This window comes from Mirounga leonina, unplaced genomic scaffold (assembly GCF_011800145.1).
Source record: "Mirounga leonina isolate KUSES-001 unplaced genomic scaffold, KU_Mleo_1.0 Mir_94, whole genome shotgun sequence".
Classification (NCBI taxonomy): domain Eukaryota; kingdom Metazoa; phylum Chordata; class Mammalia; order Carnivora; family Phocidae; genus Mirounga; species Mirounga leonina.
In genome coordinates this window covers 22,532,263-22,551,314 of record NW_023270855.1, presented here as the reverse complement: position 1 = coordinate 22,551,314, position 19,052 = coordinate 22,532,263, and the positions used below count along the sequence as shown (strand labels likewise).

Here is a 19,052-nt window from a genome sequence, read left to right as displayed (position 1 = left end):
TATTAAGACGATGCTCAGAGGATACCAAATCAAGAATTAAAACATAGTGTAGTTATATAACTTCTCCCTATTGTTCATGGTGTGCCGGCCACCAATCTAAGTGTCTTACCTGTACTAACACACTGAATTCCCATACTTGCTCTATGACAAAGGCGCTTTTTTCTACTTGCATTTTGCAGATGAGAAAATTGAGCTTTGGGCAGGTGAAGAATCCTGCCCATGTTGTATAACTGAGAAATGATAGAGCCGGGTTTTCAACCTTAGGTATTCTGGCTCCAGAGCTTATGCTCGTCTCTGTTATTATGCTCTGTGGATTTTCATTAAGATACTGAATGATTTGATGTTTCTTCCTCTGCCTTTTTATTGAGTGGGCTTCTCCAATGCACACATTTCTGAATTACTCCATCGGTTACTCATTTGAGCTTTTGGGGACCGCAATTACTCCAGTGCCACAGTATTTGTCTATCAAATATAGTTCTTATATCCAGTTCACTATTGATTATAATTATAAGGCAATTATTTGGGGCAAAAGATCTACTAAATATATACATTGATTATAAAATCCATTCTGAATTGAGAAATCTTAAAATGTAGAGGGAAAGTTTGTCTTAGAATTAAGGAAATATAGTAGGTCTCTAGAGCCCAGAGCTCTTTGGAAAAATGTATTCTCTGTCACTGGATGAGTCAAGCAAATGGTTTGATGAAAGATCTTCCAACATAAAATTCTAATAGCTGATTTTAATAGAGGTGGGATATTTGTTAGGATAGAGATATCAAATTTATTCATTGAATAGGTATTTATTTGAGCCTACGAGGTGCCAAGTAGTCCTCTGGGTGCTGGGGAATCTATATGTGAATAAAACATAAAAAAATCCTGTCCTCATGGAGACCAGATCATGAAGGACTATGCACATTTCAGCTCCATTCTTAAGTCTGGGCCTCATCCTTACAGTCCAGAGTGGCTGCTGGACCTCCAGCCATTACAGCCAAAGTCCAGGAGATATGATGGCAGAACTTAGACATGAAGCTAACCTAGCTCCTGGAAATCTGGGAAATGTTGTGAGTAGCAGTATACCAGCTAAAATGAGGAGAAAATAGGAAAATGAATATTGGATTGTTTGAGTTGTAGATTTTAGACCGAAATTTTATTTTTTTCAGAATGACTGGTATTTTCTAAAATGTCACAAAAACCAACTGTTGTATCCCAGGGCACATCAAACTGGCTTAATAAAAAATGGAGATTGACTGGTCTTTGCAAATCAGTATCCAATGTTCAGGGTTTTCAGGGCTTCAAGGATCATTTGATTCAGATGCTCAATGTCATCCACATGCTGGCTCCTTCTTGTTCTCCATCCTCTGTTTCTTCTTTCAGTTTCCATTACTGTTTCACCTAGTTTGGCTTTCTTTTCAGTTGGCCCAGGAAATTCCAGACTTATATTCCACCATCTTTCCAAATCTTTGCATAAGGAGAGTTCTTTTACCCCAGTAGTTGGAGTCAAAGGCACAGGGCTGCCTCTTACTGGACCATCTTGGGGCACAAGCCCATTCGGTGGATATGCTGATTGGCTAATCCTGGGTTGTGTTTCTATGTCTGGAGTTAGTAGCACATCATAACCTCATGCACTGAAAGTGAGGAGCCTGGTCCTTCATGGTGAAATCGGGGTACTTTACCAAAGAAGTGGGGCAGGATACTAGGCTGCTCCAGAGGCCATCATTTCACACAGTTTTGCAACCTTTGCATCTCGGTAGCTATGTACTAGACATGCATCAAGAGAGTCTTCATTTTGAAACATTGTAGGTATAGTATCATGTCATGCCATATAAATTATTTGCGCCTTATAGGGGATGAGTTTTTCAGAGCTTTTTAAAACATGGCAGCTAAGTGTGAATGGGATTCCATAGTTGGACAGAGTAAGCAAGAATTCTAGAGTGTGGTCTAGTGGAAGGAAGCTTGAGATGAAAGACAGAAAGTTCGAGTGTGGGGCCACCTTAACTTTATCGCCTTTATAACTTTTTGATGGCCTGGCTCTCAGAGGCAATTTCCTGAAGGGAATTGAGTGTTAAGATTATGCCAGCCTATAGTGGCATCTGTGGAAAATGGAGAACATTTGTGGTCATAAAATGAGGAAATGGCATTCTCGTATCATTCGACTTCATCTTTCAGTAAGAGTTGACATTCTCCCTAGTTAGAGTGTATAGAAGTGAGAAACTCTGGGAGTGGGGAAAATAACAAACTTAAAAAAAATCTCATGATGAAAATTGCCTGAAAGAACATTGGTCATATATTACAGAGGCCTCTTGAACATTTTTGATCATCCTTCCTAGTTAAATTTTTTCAAGCAAACTCTCTCCACATATTTTTATTTTATTTGTAAATTATAAACATGTTTGTAATGTTTATATGTTATACACATTATTTTATATTACATTATAATTACATTACATAATACAACATGTACAAAAATAGAAAATAAAAATGATGGATAAGATGTATATAAAGAAATGTTCTAATCTTTTCTTCCTGAGCCCCAGAAAATCATTTTTTGAACCCTCCTTTGAAGAATATTGATATACTGGGAGTCTTATTAGGGTTCTCTTTAATTTTGATCTAATCAATTACTGAGATTATTCTTACTGATACCTGTTGGAGGTCCAGCTTCAAGAATATTAATCCTGAATAGATGCAGAGTCTCCAGTTTTTACCAATGAATTCGGGTTTAGGTGTTGAAAAGTAAAGATTTCAGATTTTAACATATGTGATTAGTGGTGATTCTTTTAGAATGTTTTCCTCCTTTCGTACAATGGAAGGTCAGAGCTTCAAAGCACAGGAGTGCTGTCCACTTAGGACACCATGATCTCCCTCACATCTAGCAGAACCTGGCTTTTGGGAAGCATCCAAATATTTGGTGAAGGAAAGGAGAGGAGAAAGACAAGCTGTACTTTGCAGTCCTTTTTATTTTCTCTGTGCCAGAAACCTGTAGTATGTATTGTCTGAGCTGGTAATGTTACCAGAAAACTTTTGGCAGGTTTTCGTTTTTTTTTTTTTTTTCCTTGACCAGTAAAACCCAGAGTTGGTGATGACAGAAGTCCAGAAGATCTCAGTTTTTGAAGCCGAACTATAAAATCTAGTACTCTGACACGTACATGAGTGACCACCTCCTTAGGCATTTTAAAGTACAAGTAACAATATCTTTTCTTACTGGCGCTTGGTTCTACCGTACATGGTAAAAAGGTCATCCTTATGTTTATAGAGTGATTACTTGAGAAGGAATGGGAAGGTTAAGATAATGGAAAGGCTGGTCATTCTGAAGTATTGAATACCCAGACTGTCATTTAAAAAGATAAATCCATTGACCAACTCTTACTTCAGTGATTTGTGCACTTGGAAGCACTCATAGATTCTTAAGAATTTCTTTTTGCTGACAGAACAAACTAATTTGGGGGCAGTTTCTACAAATCCAGCCTTTTGGTTCCTTTTTCTTAGGATAACATAGTTGTTTTGTAACCATAAAGATCCATTGGCACTTTCTGGACAGATGTTTTTATTTGTTTGGTTTTATAGCCCATTTGGCAGGAGTGAGTAGTCCCCATTTCATTCCATTCCACATGTTGAAATCAGAGTAATAAAGACTTCAGAGCTCTTGGCAGGCTTGCTGGAGGTGGGGAATGGAATGAATTTCCTCAGATGTGGAAGAAAGTGTTCTCACCTAAGAATCAGAGATGTGAGTTCCAGTCCCTACTAAACTCCTTAGGTATTTCACTATTAGTTTCTGAACATGGTCAGGCATAAGAATCAGCTGCACAATTTTTGTAGACATATTGATTCCTGAACCTCACCTTACCTGAAATCTGAATTTCCAGGGATGGAGACTGGAACAGGGTTCTCAGCTAATTTTGTGGCAGCCACTCTTGCATTTGGAAACTTCTGTGCCTTAACCTATCTATGACCTGGCTTTCTCACCTGTGTGCCTTCCTGTGTCTCCACTGTGTATTTGAACCTCAGCCATCATGCTTTCCTGGACATAATTACATTATACTCCAGTGCAGGCAAATGCTAGGCTTTGAGCTCTATCAACTTAATGATTATAATGAAGATTAATTTTCCCTGGAGAAAAAAATGCTAGGGTTTTTACTTTATAACTCATGAGACAATTGCAGGATAAATAATCTCCCTCCACCCCTGCAAAACTGTGTCCTGTTCTCTGAATTAAATAGGGATTCCCTATCTTAAGAGATAAATCTGCTGTCATCCAAACTTGCATACGCGCTTACACAAAACTGCTTCTTTGCATCAAAAAAGAAGTAGCAGGTTCATGGTTTACTATTTCTTCTACTATTAATTTTAAACTCTGCTCCAGTTTACTGGACTGTGTTCCAGTCGTGCTAATTTTGTTTACATCTATCATAGATTTTAATCCTCATCACCACGTTGACAGGCAGATGTATTAAACAGTCTTTATAAATAAGGAAAACTGAAGCTCAAAGGCATTGACTGACTTGGCCACAGTCACAGGCTAGTAAGTGGCAGAGCTGGACTCTGCCTGAGGAACTGAAGAGAGGAAACACAGGAAAAAGTGTGTCATCTCCTTCAGCCTAGAGACTACATTTCAACTGACATCCAGTTTCCTACCTTGGGTGACCATGATATGGAGGCCAAACTGAACCATAAGGTCTACTAAGGGGATATTGGCATCACTGGCAAGGATGAAGGCATCTTGGCTGGGCCAATGTCATTTGGATTTCATGGAATATCTGATGTATTTAAGAGGTTAATGAAAGCAACGGAATTGACTGTTTGAATATAGGAATATATGAGATATTTTGGAACACATGTCCACGTACCTGCACCATCCCAGAGAAGGGGGAGGCTTTGAAGGTTAAAATACAAGTTCAGCCATGGAGGTGGGAACTCAGGTCCCACGGGTGGCTGCCTGGTGTCCATCTAACAGTTGCTGTGTTGGGGACTTTAATGTCGGTAATATTAGCGCAGTCACAGCCGTGCATTAGGGAGTGGGGTCTGGAGAGGATCAGAGAGGTTGAATGGCTCATTAAAGATCAGGCTGCTCAGCGGTGACTGAGCTAGAACTTGTGTCCGGTTGATGGCCTTCCTCCTTGAGTCCCGTTGAGAAACTGGCAGCTCTCGGCGAAGTTGTGTGTCAGGTTTCCGTGCTCCAGGGAATTGGTAGTAACAGCGTTTGCCTTTCCTTCACTTGGCTTTGAGAGGGTGATTTCTTACAGTGAGAGAGACACCTTCCCTTGTGGATCTATTTAAGAGTCAGATAATCTGGATAACTGACTTAATTTTAGGGCATCTCAGAAAAATGTCTGTGACCATGGCTTTAAACTGTGTGAGATTAGAAACCAGGTATCCCGAGCACCTGGCACAGAGAGAACACTCACTGAGTAGTTGTTGAATAAATGACCTTTACATAATCTGATTAAAAGGAATCAGACTCACAGAATTAGGATTACCTAATTCAGATTGCGCTCCATGGGCCCCGGATGAGCTTGGTTAGCTTTTAAAATTAAATTCATCTGGACGACTCTCCTTGCTTATCTTTAATGACGAAAGCATCAGGTCCTCATTTTACACATAAGCTTTTGTAGCCACACGTAATGTTCTCACATAAACCACAACTTTCAGTTTAAAACCTGATGCTCCTTTGTCCTGCTCACACTTTGAAGGGTAGATATCTTCATTTTTGTCTATAATTGCAGATTCAATTATTTCTAAGAGATAGGGGTCTTTAAAAACTGTCAAGTAAAGCTGAGGATCTGGGAGTCGTCTTTAACAATGTAGAGAGACCCTGCAGGGAGTGTGTGCAAAGTGACTGCAGTCTTCCTTTTGCATTTTTTTTAGAAGATTTATTAAAATAATTTCAATTAGCCGAGCTCTGCTACATTTCTTTATGGGAGTTTCAATTTATTTATAGGGGCATACTGTATAAATATGCATATTTTTTTCTGATAGGCTATCTCAGCAAATGCTTTAAATGATATCATTGTGAACTTAAAGTCTGAAGCCTTAGTGTGGTTGATAACTGGTAATTTTAATTTAAGATGTCTCAAGAATGCTTTACTGTTAATTGAAAGGATTTTTTCCCCCAGTATCACAGCCAATGGCTTGTCTTGAGCAGCTAATTAGTGCGATTATTCCACAGCTGCATTTGCTACAGCACAAAGGTTTGCTCCTGTTTTTATCAAAAGGATCAGTCTCTCTGGGAATGTTTTAACCTGACAGGCTTTGAATAGTAAGACCCGTTATTTATTTATTTATTTTTTAAGAGCTGCTCCCCGCCCCGCCCCCCCCGCTTCCTTTCTTCGTTCAAGAAGCTACATTTGAGCTTTGAACACACACTCAAAAGTGGGAAAATACATTTGCTTTTTATGTTCTTCTAAGTAGAGCCTTACCTGGTGAATAGATTATTTTGAGTAACGTCTAGGTGTTCTTACCATGTGGATGAGTGCATGATATTAAAATAAGAAGCAGGGTATTCACATTGTTCCGTCTGTGCGTGTCTGTAGGAAACTGTAAAGGACAGAGGGTTTAAGTCTTCTGGAATGCTGAAGTCGTCCACGAGAACCAAGGCACTGGATACTCTCAGCACTTTCCCTTCCTACGGTCAAAATACAGTCTGTGATGGACCCTCTCTCTTTTTCTCCAGGCGAAGGGTGACTTTGATTACCAAGTCATTCCTTCATGTTTGTAAATCAGTTCATGTTCTTAAATTAAGACATATATTCTGCCATTGAAAAAAAATATTTTGGCTTTATTATAATTTAGGGGGAAAAACTAAAAAAAATAAAGAAATTAACCTCTAATTCCACTCTACATCTGACAGCTAAGATCACCTTGATACAGTCCCTACTAGGCATGTGTATTTGTGTACATACATACCCACACCTTACTTATTTTAAATTAAAACATAAATACACTTTTGATTGCTACTTTTTATTTTATTCTTATTATACACTTTTCTCACTTTGTAGTTGTGCAGTTTTTTTAAAAAGTAGTATGTTGTCAAATTCATGTATTACAACTTACTTTTTTAAAACCAATTTTATGCTTAAATCTTTTAAATGGCTTTATTTTTTCCCCAGTTTTATTGAGGCACAATTGACAAAAGTTTTATGTATTTAAGGTGTATAACGTGATGATTTGATACATGTATACATTGTGAAGTGATTACAGTCAAACTGATTAACACGTCCATCATGTAGTTGCTATTTCTTTTCTGTTTCTTTCTTTCTCTCTTTTTTTTTTTTGCTATGAGAACACTTGAGATCTACTCTTGCAGCAAATTTCAAGTGTACAATAAGTTTTATTACTGTAGTCGCCATGATGAACATTGGATCCCTAGAACCTGATCTCATAAACTAAAAGTTTGTGCCTTTTGACCAGTATCTCCCCTAATAATTTATGTAGTCATTCTCATGTTAGGGAGGAAATTTGGGTGGTTCAGAATATTTTGCAATTTGTAAATAGCTTTGCAGTATCAGGTTTTCCACATTTCTGAGTTATGTTTTTAGGAAAACTGTCCATCGATGAAATTTCTGAGTCAGATTGTCTGAACAGTATTACAGCTTTTTGATAATGTTGTTTTTCTTGTGCTTTTTGTAATATGTAACTGTGCCAGCAATGGTTCAGACTAGCATTATCAGGACACTTGTTCTGGTAGCGAACATTTTTTTTTTTAATTAGGTCATACCTCGAACACTTTTTTTTTTTGCAGCTGGCGTTTCTAAGTTTATTATATTGTGTAGATTCAATTCCAACCATAAATATATTTCTTCAGCACTTTGAATGGCTGCATAGTATTGCATTGTATGATCCTATCATAATTCCCTGAATTGATTTCCTGTGGTGAGTACTAAGTTAACTGCTGGTGTAATTTTTATCATGTAGTTTTCTGGAACCATGTGAGGGACACAAACATCTCCTCATCTGTTAGCATGTTTTGTTACCTGCAGAGTTTGAAGGTTCCTGTCTTTAAGGAGTTCATAAGGATGGCCAATGGCTTAAAGGCTTTATTTTGTCTTTCGTTGGAAGGTAAAGACAGTACTGGGGTTTATACTCAAGGAAGGAAGCTAAAGCTTCATATATTTCCCTTGATGAGTGACTTCCTTGAGAGTGAACATTTTCTCAAATGTTACTGCTTTTCTGTTTCCAGGTACTAAAAGGTTTTGCACTGTTTGCTCTAAACAGAGATTTTTTTTTTTTTTTAAAGAAAACCATATTGCTGGAAATAAATAACGAAAAATTCTAGCTAATAATAATAGCAACAACAAACCTTTATTGAGGTAGTACTACATGACTCATTGTACTAGGCAATTTATGTGCATTATTTTATTTAATCCTCACAAAATCCCAAAGAGGTAGGGCCACAAAATGTAAGGAATGTAACAGAAGTTTTTAAACCCCTTCTCCTTGATAAATGAGTAAATGTGGAAAAAACTATTATTATCCCTCTTTCCCGGATAAGGTAACTAAGGCAGAGGGAGGTTGAATAACTTGTTGGTGCTGTAGAGCTGGCAAGATAAGCAGTCGCAATCCATATTTAGGAAAATTAGGAAGTCTTTTCGTCCTAACTTAGGACTAGTGTTTAAGCTTTTTCTGTAATTTTGGATAGAGCGAGCACCAAAACCATTAGAAGTAGGCCGCATGGGGATCTCGCAGACACGTGTAGGAGAGAGCTTGCCAAGATGAATCAAGAGAAAAGACCATACAAAGAAAACCAGAAGGAGAATTGCGTTGTCAAACCAGCTCGTCCTCTGCCCCCTTCCCGAAGCCTGAAGTTGAGCCCCGTGTTAACATTCTGGTCCAAATGCTTCTTTCATTAATGGTTTTTACTTCCCATATCCTCGCAGAATTTCCCCATGACAAAGTTCACCTTTTCTTTAAATTATTCCGCGTTAGTAAACATCTTAGACATCTTCAAGGAATTTAGATAACATGTAGGAGTAGTTATTTGGTTAGATTCAGTTATGAAAAAGCAAATCAAGCAATTTATTTTTAAATGTGGAAATCTGGGTGCCATTAAGACGCACTGCTTCTTGGCACTTCATATGGCGGCGCTATATTTGGTGGTGATGAGTAGTATGTGGTATAAAATGTTAAAAAAAAAAAAAATTAAGCCACATGATAAAAATGCCTAGATGCAATCAAGCTGACTTATTTTAATTCAACTCCTAATGACTTAAATCCTGTCACCTCTTGATTTTCAATTACGTGGAGTACCATTCTGCGACTTGATTATAGTCACACAGGCTCATTTCATAGTTGGGTGCAATTTAGGATACCCCCCAAAATGCAGACGAGAGGTCTCATTAGGAAACTAAATGTTGTGCCTTTTTTTTTTTTTTTTTTTTTTTTTTTGGTTTTCCCACAGCAGTTCCGAGGAGCATCCTGGGGCCTCCAAGCCTCCGATAAGCTCCTCCAGTATGACATCACGCATCTTGCTACGCCAGCAACTCATGCGTGAGCAAATGCAGGAGCAGGAGCGAAGGGAGCAGCAACAGAAGCTGCAGGCCGCCCAGTTCATGCAGCAGAGAGTGCCTGTGAGTCCGACCCCAGCCATAAACGTCAGCGTGCCCACCACCCTTCCCTCTGCCACCCAGGTGCCGATGGAAGTCCTTAAGGTACGTGTCGCTCTTGTTGGCGGGGCCAAGCCCTCTTCCAGACCGACATTTTCCATTTCCTAGGTGTTTTATTTATCTCGATGTGTTTTTGGTCAGATTAACCCGTCTGAATCCTATTTGTCTTGTCGGTGCCAACTCTCCTGATGTTACATGGCTTTGCATGTTCAAAGAAGGGCGCAAAGTAATGGAGTAGTAGCCCTCACTAAATGGGGGAAGAGTGTTGATGTTCCACGAGAAATAGCAGGTAGGAATAGGCGTCTGGTGTGATGATATCTTTCCATATTTTCCCTTTGGGAAAGTTTCAAAATGTACAAGTTACCTGAAATGAATCTCTTCTAATAACTTAATGTATTTTTTTCCCCCACCTCCAAATGTTCCATGGTGATCCTTTTAATTTTCTTCTTTATTTAGTAAGCAATCTTGGCTCTAGGATCTGACCATTTTAGAAAGTCCCTTCTGGGATAAAACTATAGGAGAGCTTTCTTCACTTTAATAACCGAAATGCATCATCCTTTAACTGAAGTGGTCTGTTCGGGGGCTCTTTGATTTCTTCTTGCTAGAGTAGAAACTGCAGGAGCTTGTTAGCATCATTCTATCATGGACATATAGCTTCCTAATTACTGGGGAAAACTGTAACAAGTCTAAGAATAGAATTCCATCTCACACGTGTGTCCTCCACATCACATTGGACATACTCCTTGTTTAAAGATAAACATTCCAACTCTTCAATATGACTGAGGCAAGGAAAGCTAAAAGGGCAAGTAAGGGAACTTCCTTGCTTAAAAGAACCTTTTTTTAACCCATTCACCTAATTGATTCATTTGAAAGAGTCCCAAGTGTTAGTGTTCATTAAACAATGTGAACTTTACACACTGGTGATTCATTGTTGGTCTTTGCATTCATTCGTGTGCTCAGATAAAAACATCTCCCACTATTTAAAGTTTACAATTAAAGTAAATAGAGGGATGATGTGTTCTAACTGGAAGCAATATATGATTCTTACCAGGAAGTGGGAAAGATTCTTGAAAAACAAATTTAAAGTCAGTTGTTTTTTATTTGCATAGACTCTTTTAAGATGTAGTGATGAAATGAAGAAGCTCTTTCATGAAAAAACAAGCAGAAATTTGGTGAGGGCAAAAAAGATCCAAACAGTTTAGCATATACTATTACTCTGATGTGATTGAAGTTCTAGATATTGCCACAATTAGTGGATATTTTTTCCCCCTCCCCTCTGCCCCCATAAAGGCAAGTTTTCTTTTGGGAATAGATTATACATTAAATCTTTCCATTCTGCTTGGGTGAAAATTGACAAAAACCAAGTTTTTTGGTGTTCACAGGAATCACAGTTGTTTTGTCTATGCCTTTTAAAGTTAGATGAATTTAAAGTTATATGAATTAAATTATAATAAAATGTGGAGAAATATGTCTGTTTTATTCACCATAATAGTCTACTTTTTAAATCTGAAGGATACATTGTAGAAGAGATGACATGGATTTGTGCTAGTAGTGATTTGTGTCCAATTCAAAGGTAATGTTTCATATTGTATTAAAGTATATTAATTGCAATCAGTATTTCCGTAAAGGCAATTACATGTGATGGTGTGGAAATCACCCGTATGCAAATGCGTTGAAATACCATTTCTGTATCATCTTAAAATGGATATCATTCCTAAATGTTTTTATTACTTAAAAAAATGTTATTTTGAAAATGCTTAGAATGAAAACTTGTACTATGTGGTTTGAATAATACACCCATTTTTCCTTATATGTTGCTGTGTCCTGGTAACAGTGGCTGGAGCTACAACCTTCAATTTAGGTATCACAGAAAAATGTCCCAAGTTAAAGCACAAATAAATTATTAGAAATAGAAGTCCCAGTCTAACTAAAAATGAGCAATTGGTAAATCTGTATTTCAAGCTGAATATAGTTTATTAACTTGCGCATTTTTATACTTCAGTATATAAAGTAGTGAAGTATGTCATATAAAAAAAAGTATAGTTTGCATAGCAATGCGGACGGGTTTGATAGCTGTCTAGACAAATTGTAGCGCCCTTTGATAAAAGACCAAATAAAAATATGTAATTTCCTATAAAATGACATTCTAAGTAATTCAAATAATATTTTGGGGGAGAGTAGTATGTAAGGGATGGCTCCAGATACTTAAGGATTTGGTACTTAAAAATAGTTTACATATTTTCAAAACTTTTATATATGAAAATAGTATTATGAAAGACTTACTATAGAAAGGTAAGTGAGAGAAATGTCTTTTTTTTTTCTTTTCCCTTTTATGGTTTTTAAATCATAAGCGTAATTTTGTAAAGTTAAATCGTAGTTAAAGTTAATAGTAAAAACAGTTAATTTGCTCAATCTTGGACCGTTTTTTTATGAATATACATTTTCAAGGAATGAGTAATAGCAAGTATAGTAATTAAGTGCATTATGATAGATTATGTTGAACATTTTTTTTCAGAGTGTAGCCTCAGTAAATTCTTCATTTAATTTTTGAAGATTTAAATTGCTAAAACAGAACATACCTGCTTCTCAGTGGAGGTCGATATGTACAGTCAGATGTGGTAGCAAGTGCTAGAGAATCCTGGTTAAATCTCCCCATCTCCTACTGGTTTTCGAGAACTTGATGGAAGATCACACACGCAAACTCATTACCAACATTTTACTATCAGTGGGTTGAATGATTTTTGAAAAGCTAACTTCATGTTTTCAGGTTAATTCCTTTTTTTGGCAGAGTTAGGCTTTAAAAAAAAAAGAGCTTTATAAAGCATGTTTAAAAATTGTTGACAGTTTCCTGTAAACTTAGGTCCAGTCTTTGGAATTCAGATTAGAGGTTGGAAATTCGCATTACTACTTATTCCTCACGTTTTCACCGTTTAGTCTGTAAATTCACGAAGCTTTGTAGGATTAGCTTCTTGTTTCTGTATTTCTTTAATTACCTTGTGGCTTTATTCTTATTATTGACTTTCATGGTGGATAATATGGACTGATGTCTTACTGCTGTATATTTAAGTATTAGATATATCGTCTGGATTTCTTAAGAACAAGCCGACTCAACTGGGTATTATAATTTAAGGATGCTTCTTTATCATAAATTAACCAACACTTAGCGTACATAATGCATTATTCGTCGTAGTGAACACACCTCGTATTTCAAATTATGAACTAACAAAAAAGCCATTAAGAACCATTAATGGAAGCAGTTTCTTCCATAGGTGGGTTTTGTTGACATGGGAGTCATGCACACCTTAGCTTTGCAGTTTGATCCAGCTTCTTTCAAACAAAAGCAGAGGAACCAGGGGTAGACCCTGCAGACACAGGTCAGGTCTCATAGTTAAGGAAGCATCACAGAACCATGCTCTGTGTTACCATCTGCATGCTCACCAGGCTTGTGTTCTCACTGTCTCATCTGTAACGCTGGCTGATTGGAGGAGCAGCTGGTTGCTCTGATCTTGGACTGGCAAGTTCATCAGAATTTCTCCCTTCATTCCCTCCCACAACAAGGGCTCTGACAGCTCATAACTTGAAGACATTTGTTTATAGTTTGAAGACATTTCTCTGTTCAGAGTTTTGTATGGAATTGCCAAGGTTTTCCCTTCCCTCCTCCATCCCCTTCTTTTCTTCACCTTGGAATTTAGAAATGTAAAGGCACGTTGTTCTCTCTGGACTGGATGGTACATTGGAATTTTCTGTTGTGCTTTGGGAGAAAGGTTATATGAATGTGAAAGGAAAAAAAAGGTATTTTTGTAACTTTAGGATATTTTAAGTAGTTTGCAAGACTATATTTTTTTCCCCCTTTTTTTAATCTCAGATAATCCAAGAAGTTGGGCAGATTGCTGCAAAATTTGAAACGGTGCTTGGTGTTCCATGAAATGTACAAACACTTTGCCAGGGCCCGCTGCGTTGTAAACTCAATTTACTTTGGCATTTATTTGGTTGTGTAATAATGTGGCATCCCGTTTAGATACTTTGGTGAGCCAGGATGGAAGTCCTGCTTCCTTGTCACCTTGTTCTACACCCAATATTCCATGAGATTTCACTAGTCAGGGAAAGGTACATGACTGATTTGCTGGCCTTTTGTCCATAACTTATGAAGAAGACCTGATGTAGAATTTTTAAGGTGTTGCTTCTCCTTGCGGTTAATACAGAAACACAAAAAAGGGTGTGTGGAGTTCCTGTGGGTTGGTGGGTTACAGATTAGTGAAAGGGACTATTTCCATACTCCACTATGCATTTAGATTTTGTTCCTGATTTATCTAGCTGGGAATACAGAACCTTATTAGCGTCATGGTGGCCACAGAAATCAGGAACAGGTGCAGCATGCCTCAGATAGGCTCCCATTGTTCCTCTTAGTTAGGGAATCTGTTGCTACAGGTGCTGTCCCCAAAAGAAAGGACATCCAAGAATTCTTCTAATACCATAGTCTGTAGGCCACCACATATTTATTCTTGTTCATCTGTGGTCCATCATATATTTTTGTGACTAGATGGTGTGACATACACATTCTGTTAGCTTTGATTTCAAAACTATTTATAAACTTTGGGGTCCTTTCATTTTTGGATCAAACTCAGTGTCTCAAAGGCCACATCCTTCTTCGGGGGTCAGATTCCAGGTTCAAACAACTCATCCTCCCAGAGACCTCATTTCCCTATAGGGTCTTTGAGTCTTCTGGTTGTATCATTTTGATGTGTTCATTGTGACACATAAGGTAATTTTCTTTCTCTTCAAAACTCATCTTTATTGATTTTTTAAAATTGTAGACCATGTTTGTTAACATGGAACCAATTTTAACAGTGAGAAAGAAAAATCCCAACTGGAGACTCTCCCACCTTCCCTCCCTTTCACCTCTTCCCTCCCTCCAGCTCCTTGGAAGGAGCTGCTCTTAGCAGTTTAGGGTACAGCCTCCCTGACCTCTGCTGTTTTCCCATCCCACAATTGCCTTTTGTGGGAGCAAGGTCTGAAGAAATGTATCAGGCAGTTTTGATCAGTAGACATAAACCCTGCCTTTCTCTTTGTTCACATTTACAAACAGAAGAAAAGAAACAGTGTTTCTTCTGGATTCTCTCTACTTTGAGACTCTTGCTTTCAACTCTTCTTCCCAAAGCGGAGCGGGAACTTCTTACTCTGTGTTTGAAAAGCAGTTAGATCATTCCAGAGACACAAGTGTGTGCCAGCTTCCATGAGCACTGACTGACAGACTGTTTGCCTCCCTTGCTGCTTTACAAACCCCTGCGGGTAAGGATTTGGTCATCTCAGGGCTGGCACAGGAAACTGCTCCATTAACTTATCTTCAACTGGTAAAATCAAACTTAACACAGGCTAAGTAGTGTAAGAATATCTGTAAATGCACATTGATTAATTTTAGATATTGTTATCTGTAGTGCTTTCAGTGACTAGTAACTAGTAATGAAATGCTGGCTGAAGAGAGTCATCTCTGCTTAGAGTATTAGGCCTGGTCCGCTTAAATGGGCGGGGCCATGGTTAGAGCAACTATCTAAACAAAATATTTAGTCTTGACACAGCTAGGTGTATGAATTAATTCCACTTTTCTGAAGACATTGAAACATCAGCTCTAATCACCTACTCACTTGGTAACATTAGCACAAAATGTACGTAATTTCTCTTCCTGTGACCACAGGGCCATTTTTATGTGGCCTAGGAGTACGATAGAATCTGGGTGATTTGATTTCCTTAGGTCGTGGGTAGGCCAGCTGCAATCAGTGGACACCTGGACCATGCAGGTTTGGGGAGGGACACTTTGTCTTTAGGCACAAGGATCGTTATCATCTTGTCACTGAGCTGCTTTGCAACCACCAAAGTCTTCTTGGGGGTTTATGTGAGCGGGTGCCTGCTCAGCTCCTTCTCTTTCCGCTATTAAAAGAAGCCACGCTGGGCGCCTGGGTGGCTCAGTTGGTTAAGCGACTGCCTTCGGCTCAGGTCATGATCCTGGAGTCCCGGGATCGAGTCCCGCATCGGGCTCCCTGCTCGGCAGGGAGTCTGCTTCTCCCTCTGACCCTCCCCCCTCTCTTGTACTCTCTCTCATTCTCTCTCTCTCAAATAAATAAATAAAATCTTTAAAAAAAAAAAAAAAAGAAGCTACGCTAATAGGTATGTCTCTGTTCATTGACACCGTTCTCATCATTCAGTACCAGTGGAGATTAGGGTAGCATCTTACAGAGAATATTAAGGTCTGGGGCCTAGGAGTAAGGACTGAAAATTGAAGTGGGCTTTTTAAATTTGACTCTGAATGGTAATTTCCTTTTTAATGTGATGGGATCTGTAAAGTATGCATCCTCACTCAACAAGGGTGATACTGCCCCTCGGGGGGCAGAGATTGGTCCTTGGAGGGCAAAAAGTCATAGATATTACAGTGGTTTGGGCCTCTGAAGGGCCATCGTATATAAAGTTTAGGTGCCTGTTAAAATTTCATGGGTGTGGGATTGAGGAGAGGCAATTTGGGGGAAAATGTCTAAAAAGGCTCCTTAAGTGGGGGTGATGATGAAAAAAAGCTTGAGGAGCATTCCCGTAGAGTGTTTAGCACTTTCCTCAATTCCTCTCTTTGTTTAGAGAACACTTACCAAGGCTCTCATCGATGGGACTCCTACATTCCAGCCAGTCTGTGTCTCCCTAGGAGAACTGTTAGAATATCAGTCATGGTTGGTATGTCCAGCTCCAGGCAGTTAGTATTAGCATCCCCATGTCACAGATGTGGAAACTAAGGCAAAGGGTAAGCAGCTCATCCAAAGTTAGAGAAGCAGGTGGGAACAGTCAGGATTTGCACCCACTCAGTTAAGACTCCGTGGCTCAGATTGCTTAACCATTGGTGGTAGTACCTCTCGTAGAGTAAATGGCCTGAGAAACTTGAGGAGGGAGAAGGAGTTGTGTTACTCTCTCAAGTGACATGGTGGCCTAGGGCCTGCAGCAAATGTTTATTACACAGCTTCAGGCCACAGCTTAAAATTTTAATAAGAATTACTGGTGTAGAGGTGCCTAGCCAGTAGAGTGTCAGTAGAGCATGCGACTCTTGATCTCAGGTTCGTGAGTTCGAGCCTCACGTTGGCAGTGGAGTTTACTTAAAAAAATTAAATAAGTAGAAATAAATAAGTAAATAAAAAAGAATTACTAGTATATATGTGGTACTGCCTGAAACAACTTGGAGGAGGAAAGACAGTGACTATATAGACATTGATTATTGGCTGTATTGGGTAGTAGGCCAAATACTTCATATTCTTTATCTGATTTATTCCTCTAGCAACCCTATGGGCTAGATAGGATAAGCCTCATCTTCCAGATGAGGAAACTGAGGCACAGACAGATTTGTCACTGTTGACACACAGGCTCCACACCCTACCCTGTCTACTTATAACCGCATCCCCCGCTGCCTCTCTGTTTTCTACAGAGCTCAAGGACATACAAGGACATACTCTAAACATTTCTAAAGAATCACCAGTAACAGAGTATGTTAGAGCAAAGTGGGAGGTCAGAGAGAAACTTTAGAGGAGTTTTATAGGTTTAATGGAAGGATACATGATCTGAAGAACTTAGAATTATTAAGGGGCCATCTATATTGAATAGAGTGGATCCCTGAGTCTCCGCCAGATGAAAGATCTGGATGTGTTCGTATTGTATAAAAGGACTGCCTGGCCACAGTGACCACAATGGTAATTTATGGTTTAGTTATAGTATCATTATGGAACAAAAAAGCACTACAGTGAAAGTTTCTGTGACAACATCCAAAAATCGTAACTCAGGATCACTTATGTTCTAAAGATCCTCTTGGCTCAGGCTATCCCAATTCATATCCTTTATTAAGCTATGTGTATTTTAATAATGCGTTTGTTTTGCAGCAAATTGCTTTTGAAATACTGATTTTGATAGACTCACACACATCTTTTAATAGGAATTTTCTCCTGCAATTGTGGTTGCATTTATAGTTTTCCTTACCCTGCCCTCCTGCAGTATTAAAGCTTTTGCTATATTTTAGCACTTAAAACTGGAGCTTCAATTATGATTGTTTTTCTCTTTGCTTTCAAGCAAATTTTAAGTGAATAATGTCAATCTTATATCACTATATGGAAAGGCACAAGTCTTCTTCATGAATGTTACCTACTTATTCCTGGCAATGAGAGGAAGGGCTTAGATTTGAAAGACCACCTTCTGTAAATATGACCTTGAACAACAGAGATTGTGGACATGTGTAAGCACAATCTAATTTTACCATTGCCCTACTAAAATAAGTGGGTGGGATCTGTGTTTAAAAATATGTAAATCAGCACAGTGGCTTTGTGCAAGGCTATAGATGCAATCAGGGCTAGAATATTAGCTCTTGTCCTGAATATGTCTCTTTTTATTGACTTCTTTGAGTGTCATTTTGAACTTTAAGGAAAATGTAGTTCCTGGCTTTCAGACATTGTTTATGAAGTTGGATGTTTTTGCATATTAATTTATAACTTTGCACAAATGAGATGAATCAAAATTGGAGCATTTATAAAGCAGATGAAGTAGGAGGCTGCTTGAGAGTGGTCTGAGAAAAAGAATTGTTTTAACCATTCTTTTAAAAACTAATGTTTTAGTAAAGGGTCTAGATGAATCTGTACCAAATTGTACAAGTTACCTCTGGAGTGTGTTTTAGGATTGGAGGTGGTGGCGGTCAAAGGCTTTATTTTATTTTTTTATTAGGAGAGTGTGTGCATACATTCTTAATGTAATTAAAGTGAGTGTCTCCAGTACATTTTATTTAGGAGCCTTGACAAAGTTCTCTTCGCTCACAACTTTCTGAGCAGTACAGTTCGTCTGTCAGGTGAGTCTAGTCAGACTTCCACACATCATGTAACTCTCACGGCCTTTCCTGCAGGAAAGATTGCAAGGTGTACAGGTCCTGAAAATTAAAAATGAAGAGAAGGATTTGAATCACCAGATTGTGAATAATTTTCAAAAGTAGTTAAGAGGCCCAACATGAAAAGCGAAATTCAGATTTCTGCTACCTTACCACCAGGCATAGCTTTGTCGTAATCTCCCCTGTTGGCCCTGAGTTTTGTATAATTAAAATTTAGGAGCTAGAAATTTTGTTGAGACTTAATTAGAAGCGACAAACCAGAGACATTCCTGCTGGTTAGGAAGGGCTTAAGAAATTCTTATTGGCTAAATTACAAATATGTAACATTTTTTCTGAGCACTGCATGGTAGTTCAGACTGCCTAAAGGTGACAAGATTAGCTCTGTTTTTCTAGTGAAGTAGTAAAAATTAGATTAATAAGTACCAGGCAAAGAACCTTTTCTTTTTTTCGAAAGAAATCTTACCTTGAGTACTTCTGGCTGTGGAGATCGGTGCCTTAATTAGCCACATGTTCTTTTTACCTCCTGGGAAATAAGTATGGGATAAAATTGGGGATCAAGACGTAGACG

General features: G+C 38.4%; 1 protein-coding gene across 9 annotated transcripts in view; it reads left to right on the top strand.

The window, feature by feature from the left end:
• MITF (melanocyte inducing transcription factor) overlaps positions 1 to 19,052 on the top strand; it is a 216,936-nt gene that overhangs the window by 119,461 nt on the left and 78,423 nt on the right. For 7 of the 9 annotated variants that reach the window (XM_034998346.1, XM_034998344.1, XM_034998340.1 and 4 more), the window contains one exon: positions 9,390 to 9,639. In XM_034998346.1, the coding sequence (XP_034854237.1) occupies positions 9,390 to 9,639 (250 nt within the window). The remainder of the gene's footprint in view (positions 1 to 9,389; positions 9,640 to 19,052) is intronic. The other 2 variants (XM_034998345.1, XM_034998343.1) reach the window with 1 other exon arrangement.